The following is a 10,241-nucleotide window of genomic DNA, read 5'->3' as shown; positions in this document are numbered from 1 at the left end:
GCTTAAGTGTATTGAAGAATGAGAATTCGACTCAAAATGCGTTAAATAATGGAAGTTTAGACTTATGACCACACCCGTTTGCACTCCACCTCCAGGCACAATTGCGTGAAAATAACCGACAAAGCGATAAGCAATGACCAAATCACTGCAGATTTCCATTAGAATAGACCTCCAAGTTTGCAAGTTCCTTAAATCCCCGAAATTATGGCTTCCCAAAGAACGAAGGAACCCTCTAAGTTGAGCAAACACCGATAACGACCACGTGCAACACTTCCTAAAAACCCCAGATAACAATATACGTTTTTTTCATGTGAAAGTCCATTTTGAGGTGAATAGTAGCTCGCAATCACAAAAACCCTGTGGGCCTAAAAAAAACAGAGGATAAACTCCAGCAGACAAACAATAAGCCCAGATCTGGGGAGCATTTGGAAGATTAAGACCGGCCCGCCCTTTTGGGGAAATAAATTAGGGCCTTAAAGGCAGTGCGTGCAGGCGTTCGGGGAGGTATAAGCTATAAAATGAGGCTACCAAAAACGCCTGATGCTAGTTTTCCTGCAAATTTGACAAAGTTTTCGTAATTAGAAAATATTTCATTTTAAAGTTTTCTTCGAATCAATTTTCCTTTTTCGGTGCTTTGCACGCTTCGTTGTCAGCTAGTTCCAAAAACCGCTGTGGCTCACTTTCGCTAAAATGAAAACCCTTCTTAACTTTGGGACGGACGTTATCGCGACAAGACAAAAACGTTTCCGTCCTGGTTCGTCAAATTAATTCAATTAACGCTCCAGTGGTGTTCCGGCCTATTAACGCCGCCACGGAACATCGATTTTTTTATCTTTGGGCTACTGTTTTGATCGAGCCAACTTTTTTCCAACGGATAGAGAGTTTTCCGTTGCCAGAGCACATTAGCCAACATCGACATGAAGTATACCCTTCCAACGACGTCCCATTTTTCACGTTTTACACGCCAGGCAAGGCACATCAGTCATTTACCACAGCATGTGCAACTTATCATATCAGTGGCCCTTTCTGTCCCTTTTCATAGATATATTGGATTTACGCCAAAAAATCGATGCCCAAATTGCGGTGGCATCAAATTCACGTACTCAACAGTAGAATGAAAATTTGCAAAACTTCTATCACAGTAATAAGAGGTGAGGAAATTCTTATTTTTCCAAATTGGAAGCGAAATATCTCACAAATAATTTATCAAAGAACGGCAATGAAATTCATCAAGCTGAAACAAGAGGATAAAATACAGCAAAAGATCCAATAACCATAAAAAGTATTAATAATCCGATGCAAAAAACGCGCATTTTTCAAAAGGAGTCTTTGTGAAATGTAATTACGCAACTTTTTCTACATGCAGTAAAGTAGACTTAGCAACTTTGCTATGCGAAAATGAAAAATTAACTCGGTTCTAAACCTAGTTGAGCGAGCATTTGGGAGATCTGAGAGCATCTGAGTATTACCGACCGATCCATAGAGGAAAGTTGCTCTTTCATATATGGTGCAGTTTGCAACTCATCAAACGTTTTATTGCTCGGGTCTTTTCTTTGTATTTTTCTAAACAATTTACGAATTTTTTCTGTCGTTTCAAGTTGCATTTACATATATTTGCTTAAAAAGAACATTAAGATTGGGCACCACGAGGGCGCAGACCTTTTGAAAGAATTTGTGCTGTTTAATGTTGGACAAATTTTCACGCAACTTCACAAATTCTGGAAACTCTCAAATCCAACAGAAAAAACACCACTGGAATGGAAACAGTTGGAAGGAAATGTGTGGAAAGTCAAAGTCCAGGAAAAGAAAGGAAGTCAAGGAAAAGAAAATCTCATGTTCAAGTAAAAGTTTTAGTTTGTTTGTGCCACACAAGTACAAAATATCAAGGAAGACGATTTTCATTTCAAGTTTACTTTGTCAATGGAGCCCCTTAAACAGACGATTGCTTCCACAATGTTGTATTCGAATGAAGCGCACTTTATGAGAGATAAAATTGACAATTGTCACAATAAAGATGGTCATTTACATTTGATAAAAAATCATATAGAAGAAAAACTAGATAAAGTTCCTTTGGATATTCCACACGCAGGTGGCACATTTCGGCCATCAGTTTTTTGGCAGAAGCGCCCAGCACCATTGACCATCCAGATGACCGGATCTCAGTCCCTTAGATTTTTGTCTTTAAAGAGTGGGGGGGGCACCAGAAATGCGTTGTTGCAGTTCAGAATTTCAATTAAAAATCATCAACAGTTGTTTCCTTGGCAAAACATTTTATATGCAAATATTGGCATCCGGGCATGGTTGGGTTTGCACGCAGATCGGTGTCCCGGGACAACGGGCGTCCCGGCGTTATGCGTCTCCCGGACGACGACGCCGACGCCCGACACGCCTAACAGGACCTCGCCCGCCAAACTGCGTCGAACTGGATGGGAAAAGACGCAAACACGCCTGATTTCCCGTTGGAAATTGCGTTTTTCTCTCGTCTGTAAATGTGTGTTTTCAACACCAGACAATCCGCGACTTTTGATAGAAGACGACACTCGAACGTTGCTTAAGAATTATCTTATTTACATCGTCGAAATTTGTAGAATTTGGAGAACTGCGGGAAAATTAGCTGATAATGTTATCAGGAATTAAGAATCAAAAACTCCACCGATGTGTTGCCAGTATGCAGAAAAAACGCCTGATTCTTCAAATGTTTTGCATATCTTGTACTTATATTGAAGAGTCTTAGGACGTAAACAATCCAACGAGCGTACAAAACAGGCTGGTGAATTTTGGATTTTCCTAGAAGATCGATTTTTGCCAAAAAAGCCTCTCAAAATGATTCGAATTTTTCATAATTTTCATCGGTTAATGCAACGAGCTCCTTACAAAACACGCTGGAATCTGCTAAAATATGCTATAAATAGCATTCTAGCGCCTACAGGCCTTCTTGCTTATTTCCTTTAGAAAAATTTACCAACATTCGCAAATAAATGCATAAACCCGAAACAGAGACAATGAAAATGAGATTACGATCTAAATCTGGTAAGTCAAACATACACGACCGAAACCCTAAAATTTCAAGAGTTTGCTGATTAAATAAAAAACTGCTTGCACGAAAACAATCCAGAAAGTAACTGGGCTTCGGCAAATACTATTAAGTAGAGCGCCGTTCTTAAAAGGAACAGAAAACTAGGCGGAAAGTAGAAAATTGGAGCTTAAAAGCTTCCTTATCTTTATTCCGGTTGATAGACCTTCGAAATTAAAAAACGGTGCAGAGAGATGAACCAGAATGGGTCAAAACGGTGCGATTTTCTCGTGCACGCTTGCCAGAGCTGTTCAACATCGCTGATATCGAAGAAAGCAATTAATCTGCAGTGTTCCATTCATATCCAGAAGGATGAAGTGAGCGCGGCCATTGATTTGTCTGTCGCTTGGCCTGAAATATCGCTTAACTCGACCATTTATCACCACCGAGAAGACAGAAAAATGACCAGTCTGATAATCTGGAAATGTGTACCATAACTCTCCTCTGTATAAATGGATCCATAAAACGAACCCATGATACTGTAAGAACTTTCCACAATCGAAGACGATTTTGGGGGGGTTGCAACCATCACAACCACAAGGGCATTTATGAATCTCTTAACCAAAATTTGGCGTTGCCAATTAATTAATTTAGGCGGTGTTTATGCGAAGAAAACCTTGAAATGTATGGATTTTTGCGATAACTAAACTAGTCCTTCTAGATCGACGCGAGGGGCTTTAGAAGGTGTGAGACGAAAAGCAACTGTCGTGCTCCGAAAGTTGTGTAGTGAACGTCTTGCATCAATCATTTTAATTTTCAATTTCATCCATCAAAATGATTTGATATTCCACCGGAACGGCTCTCGTGCCCAGCATAAAACTCAATTTATCTGCGATGAGATCGTTTTTGGGGCCCTGACGGACGAGAAAGGTTTGCCGTAGGTCGTGCTGCAAGACGAAATTGCTCGAATTTAATCCTGCGGAGGCCCAACGTTGCCGGCTTATATTTGCCAAACAAAAAACAAAAATCCCAACCGATTAGTCGTCATTATTTGCGAATTTGGCGCAGAATCGATCGCCTAAACTGGCGTGTTTGAGCACCATAAAAAATCGGAAAATTGCCACAGGCGTCCTCTGTGATTTCTAATTTACCCCGCTGCCATTGGATGGAAATGCGCAGTTTTACTCGATTTTCCAAGGCTTATGTCTGCGACTCATGCGAACGATTTTTGTGGATCTTACTAAATTTCCATTAACTTTTCCGGCCGTCGAACACTCACAGCCAACATTTCGTTAAACATTGCACACTTTGAAAAATTTCCCTTATAACGACAACCCAACAAGGTCTTAGGTGTAGAAGACTTCTAGGCATGCAAGCTTTGCTTTAAAAACGAAGGGGCTTTGAAGTTTTTAAGACTTGTTTGCATTAATCATCCGAAGCGTTTCAGCCGATTTTGTCTATGTAGTTCAAGGGATAAAATAGCCCTTGAATATTAGTTATGCTTTAAGCTAATATTAAATAATCCTGAATTACACACTGTATTTCAAGGAAATTCTTCGAAAAAAAATAATTTCAACTCCCTGTGTACCGAACTCGATTCAAGCAAAAAACTACTCAGGCTGCAACCGTTAGCTCGTCGCCTTGGATAATCTTCACCGCAGATGTGAACGAAACGTCGCGATTTAAATACTCCGAAAACATCAATCAGGAGCAAAAGTGCATAGAATGAACTATTCCAACTTACCGGGTGCCGCCCACGTTGGATCCCTCCAAACTCCGTCATGATTCAGATGGTTGAGGGCCAAAGATTTGCCATCCTTTGCCTCTAATCCCCAAAGCTTTTTCGCTGAAGGAGCAATCTGAAAAAGAATCGACACTTAGACACTTTAAAGTGACTTATTTGCGACAAAACCGAACAAATTACAATTCTAGGCCAAAGCAACAGATGGAAACATTGCAAAAGTCACAAAGTTAAACCTGTTTTTAAAGTCTCTGAAGAAGATCGCAGGATTACAACTCAACAAATACCTACAAACTATCGTCCATCTAAGACAGACACAACATTCAATATAATCTAAAAACAGAACAATCGATAAGTAATCATTCCCTAAGTGCTATTGTTCTCTGTATAGCGTGTTGTGCTGAGAGCAGCGATCTGCAAAGTCAGCTAGTTTCGGAACGTCAACAACGCTTGAAAACCAGTCAATTATCGAGGCTGAAAGTGGTTTGGTGCATACAGGCAAGTTCGGCTTTAACTGCTGCGATTCACATCAAAACGACCTCCAACAACTCAATTCGTTTAGCATTCGACAGGCAAACGTTGAGTTAAAAAAGCAGCCCGCGCCTCCTTTAGTCTCTCGGGGAGTGAAACAATACGCTATTTGAATTCCAAATAGTGAAGAGAGCCTGTCTGTCCATAGACAGTTTCTGCGAACTTGGGGAAAAGTTTCCGCGATGGCTTTATTAACACTTCTGGCCCACTGAGCGCAGGTTTTGCCTCTTTCGTCATGAACCTATTTGATTTTTTCCGTAATTTTCGGATGAAACTCGAGACGAACATTCAAAAAGGAAATTGGTCTACCTAGTTTTCGAACTTTCTCAATTATCCGTAACTGTTTCGGGAAATTGCAAACCAGCGCGGTTTGCGACATTGTTTCCGCAATGGTTGCCAGTTACGTGCATACTTTTAGCGCAGTTTCAATATTCGCAAATGTTTCATTTGCAACTGCCAACAAACGGCCAACAATAAAGCCAACATCACATTAAGATAAGATAGTAGTAATCGGTAACAGTGATAATGACGGAAACCCAAAATACCAAAGTTCTGCATAAAAAATCGACTCATTCACTATGCAATTAATCCCTCTCAGAACCACCTGCGGATTAAAGCATTATTGCTGTTCCGGAAACAATTGCGAAAGCAAACAATAACATCAATCCATGATTTAATACTCAATTTGCTTCTCAAATATTTTCCTTGGCGATTCGCGAAAACTGAGTAATCAATTTTTCCAACTTCCAACGAGATCTGCATTATTAAACGCAAACAAAACATTTTTATTGAACGCAAAATTTACTTTCGACTCTATTAAGTCGTCGCGTGATCTCTTATTTAGTGAAATTAATTTGTCCGTTATATTCATTGTGAAACGTGAAATAGGGAAAAATAAATAGCTAGCCGATGTTGTACTGATTAAAACCACAGTTTACAGTGTAAAGTTTCGTTTACTGTGCTGGTGCATAAAACGCTAAAAGTGTTTGAAGTGGCCCAAAGCGACACGAAATTTTAATAAACTTCCCCAATTGAGGCTTGAGTGCACCAAGAAAATTATTTCTCCAGAAAATCCAGGAATATTTTCAGCTAAAAATTGCTTCGTCCTTTTAGCAAGACGAAGTCTAAGTCTACTCCAGTAAATGATGTTTCAGTTCATTTCAGCAGCATAGGTTTATTAGAGAGAATCGTTGAGAATGACTCGTAGCCTAATATTAAGAACACATTGGATTTTTTGGTTCAGAAAATCTTGATAAATTTGCAAGAAGATATTAATTTGATTAAGACCAATTGCAATGGGATTTAGGCGCAATTTTAGGTGTGGAACCATGAAATCGTAACGCTTATGAAATATTTGCGCCGCACTGCGTCAGCCCCAGTGTTGGCTACATTTGTGATTCAAATTGAATATTCTGATCAATTCTTGATGATTTTTTAATTGATAAAAACAGCAAAGATCTCAGAGTTCACGAAAACCTGCAAATCTCATCGTTATTTTCGGTAGTGGTTGAGGATACGACACTGAAAATGTGTGAAAGTTAGAGTCTATCTAACAATTCGACAAAGTGTCCGATTTTGTGAAAAGCAATCTTATTCGTGGTTTATTAGGTCCTTCCTCTGTTAGGGACAAGATGTCCTTTCTCTCAGTCCAAAAAAGACTGGATTACAAACAAATAAATAGTGCAACGAATGGTCGAAACCTATTTGTAAAGAGCACAGTGGACAAACAATAGTTCCGTTTGCACATGGAGTGTTACCAGCAACCTCTGCCAAGCTATTGCGTATAATTGCCCTCCCAGAAGGTCTAGTCATAAAATTTACCTGGCATTGTCCATGGACTTTACAATTCACACATGTTAGAGCCCCAATAAAGCCCTTCAGCCTTGTGCCTGATAACTTTAAAATAGTTTTATCCAAGTAGTAGTTATAACAATGCGAACTGCTGACGGAAGAAATCTTTGTTTTCCGCTTCGTTATAATTATAGCATGCTTATCAAAGGAGCAAAGGACACATTCCTAGAACCTAGACAACATGATTCCACTTAAACAAAGACCTGATTTTCGTCTGGTTCCGAGAATCTTCAAGCTGCATAGTTAAGCATTTTTAAGGCCCCTACATTTGCAAATTTCAGAAAGTTTTCCACTCCTCTACACTGCTAAATTTAGCTAATAATACGCGTAAGAATACTAACCATTATTGTGTGTTCAATGTGGAGATTGCTGGTGCGTACACAGAGTTATCACTAAACTGAAAGCACTAGATACAGGCTAAAATTACATTATTTACAACCGATGATATGCCGTCGACCACCGCAAGAACTACCCGAAGACTGACGACAACTTTCCCAAGAAAGAACACTCATCAAAAGAAGAAAAAGATCCAAGGGTTTCAGGTCTGGAAGGCCAGCTGGCCTGGTGGCTAATGGCCACGTTGCCGCATTTCCATTTTGAACATAGAAATCATTTGAAAAATGCCAAATTCGACAATTGGAAAACTGGTCTTTCTTAAGCATTTGCTTAATGCTCAATCTAATTGCTTCCAAAGCAATGGCAAGAATTTCTCGATTTTATTATGGAACTTTATCGGTATATTTACGCAAATCACTTAGTTGTTCTAACGACAAAGCGTACATAGAGGCAATGCATAAGGAAAACTGCTAGAATACCTGAAAATTGGCAATGGCGCTTAGTGAAGAATAAAAATAAAAGGTTCAGCAAAGTCCTCAACAGGTACAAGACGAATACATTTGTCAAACCAGAGGCGTACTTCACCCACCGTTAGGGTCTGTAAAGAATTTTTGGCCGTTTAACTCATTTAGTTCAAATCGATACATTTGGGATCTTCACCGTATTCAGATTCAAATTAATATAACTGAATACATATATGAATGCTTGGTCAATTTTTTCTGATTCCTTGGCAAATAATACGGTTATTTTAAAGGCAGACGTGCTTTAAGGTCATGTCCTCCTTTTCGCATCGACCCACAAAGATACGATCAACTCTAACCTTCACAGCGTCATTGCTGTTGTTTAATGCACTCTTATCCTTGGAAATTCGTGCGTCAGCAAATTGTATATATGTATATTAATTTTCACATTTTGAATCCCAATTCTTTTGTCAACGGATTTCAGTTTAGCAGTGTATTTTTGTATAGCAGCTGAATCAAAAAATGCCAATCCTTATCACAATGAATTAGAAAAATCAGCTAAAGCGCAAAATTTGCCATTCGGTTACTCGGTAATTTCCGAGATGGAATGGCGTCTGTACTGCAGCATTTTTCCTTTTCGCCATCGTGTTTCCCATCAAAATCCATAATTCAGCAGCGCCAATGATTTCCACAAACATGCACACATTGGCAGAGATCGGGATCGGAAATTTTTTATTAAAAAATCCTTCGCTCGGATGAATGAGACTCTAGATATTGGTGTAATTTATCTGGGAAATCAGCTTCAGACGTTTCACACAAAACTGGATAGAGTGAAAGATGATAGAGGAAAATTCGAGGTTCTAAACTTTAATTAAAGGTGAAAACTGCCACTGAGAATTTAGATTAGTTGGGGACTGGGTAAAAATATGCATCTTCATCAAGCCCAATCAAACGTCGATTGGTGTCATATAATACATCGAATAATAACAAATTTATAGTAGGAAATCGTATGATGAAGGTCGGTTGCCGTCAGTCATGTTGCAGAAAAACAACGAAGCATCGCGTATTCAATTGTTAGCGTCGCGACTAATGCGAAAAGTGGGCGGACAGAACCGACGATGGTTCAATCAAACGATTCATATAGATTGGTTAAAGTAGCTTGATAAATTATATCATTGAAATCTATTTTAAATTTTACGCTGTTATCAGCTTTAAATTGGGCTCGTCAATGTCTTCGCACCCTCAGTGGGAACAACATTAACATGCAAAAGCGTGTACAAGTGTAAAAAACTGCCGAGTGTTTGAACCCAAATTTCAAAAGTCGAAGGATTATTATTTTTTAAATGACTTCAACGGTATCAGGACTCATGGTTCATGGTGCAACCGTTCTCTAATGGAAATAGTTTGTTAGTTTTTTTTTTAAATAATGCCCCAAGTTCTAAACTTTTCGAACCCTTGACAGACGGAATTACAAATATGTTCGTCGCTCTAGTGAAAACAATTCATTTAAATAGGTCTAGACCAAAAAGCACCCTCTTATAGGGGGTAATCAACCCGTGCGACGCAGTCTAAAACGCCCACAGTCCTTTCTTTCCTGCCAAAGTTGCTGTTGCGGCAGATTCTGCGGGTATTTGTCCTGCAGCAGCCGCACAATCCGGCTGGGGAGGTCTTTTTGGCTAGGTGAATTACCAATTCGCGTTGGAGTTCAATAAACCGAACCGTTTATAAAACCCTGTGGTCCAAATCCGAAATTCAATATCCGGGACCCTTTAAATAAAGCAATTGAAACTGACCTCAAAAGAACTAATTTACGAAGCTATTAACACGACCTCAGCAAGTTCGTCGACAACTTGGCACCGCTTAGCAAAAAAGCGAAAACTGCCCGAAAGAGACAACAGAGTAGGAAGAAATTAAGCGATTTTTCATAAAAGTACGTCGTTGCGAGCGAAAGATGCTGTTTGCGTTCCAGGCTGCTCGTAATTTTCACATTATTAAATTTCGACAACAGCAAGTTGTTGGGCAAATGATGGTTTCATTTGATCATAAGATCCGAAGCATGAGGACCGAAATACAAGTTTTATATATATATATATATAATGCTAGTAAAATCAAGAACAAAGAGTTTGCTTGTTCTAAAAGTTGGGAAGAGCGTTTCAAGAAGAGGCATAATATCAGTAGCGGAAAAATTGTTGGAAAGCCTGCCGGTGAAAAAATCTTCTTATGAAAACGTTAGAGGCGATCGATAAAAATGAAACATTTTCTATAAATCTCTTAGATGCAGTCAATTTCATTCATAGAGCTTGGCAAA

At 39.2% G+C, this 10,241-nt stretch overlaps 1 protein-coding gene across 1 annotated transcript in view; it reads right to left on the bottom strand.

Annotated features, from left to right (window-relative positions):
- The window catches only part of LOC109542731 (pumilio homolog 2), a gene marked incomplete in the record, with an annotated part of 117,340 nt that overhangs the window by 91,926 nt on the left and 15,173 nt on the right, over positions 1-10,241 (bottom strand). The window contains 1 exon segment of the mRNA XM_048662711.1: positions 4,758-4,872. Coding sequence (XP_048518668.1) covers positions 4,758-4,872 — 115 coding nt within the window.

Source organism: Dendroctonus ponderosae, unplaced genomic scaffold (genome assembly GCF_020466585.1).
Source record: "Dendroctonus ponderosae isolate FM_Combo_2020 unplaced genomic scaffold, Dpon_F_20191213v2 Dpon_F_20191213_11, whole genome shotgun sequence".
Lineage (NCBI taxonomy): Eukaryota > Metazoa > Arthropoda > Insecta > Coleoptera > Curculionidae > Dendroctonus > Dendroctonus ponderosae.
The sequence above is the reverse complement of the archived record's forward strand: the minus strand, read 5'-3'. Positions and strand labels throughout refer to the sequence as shown.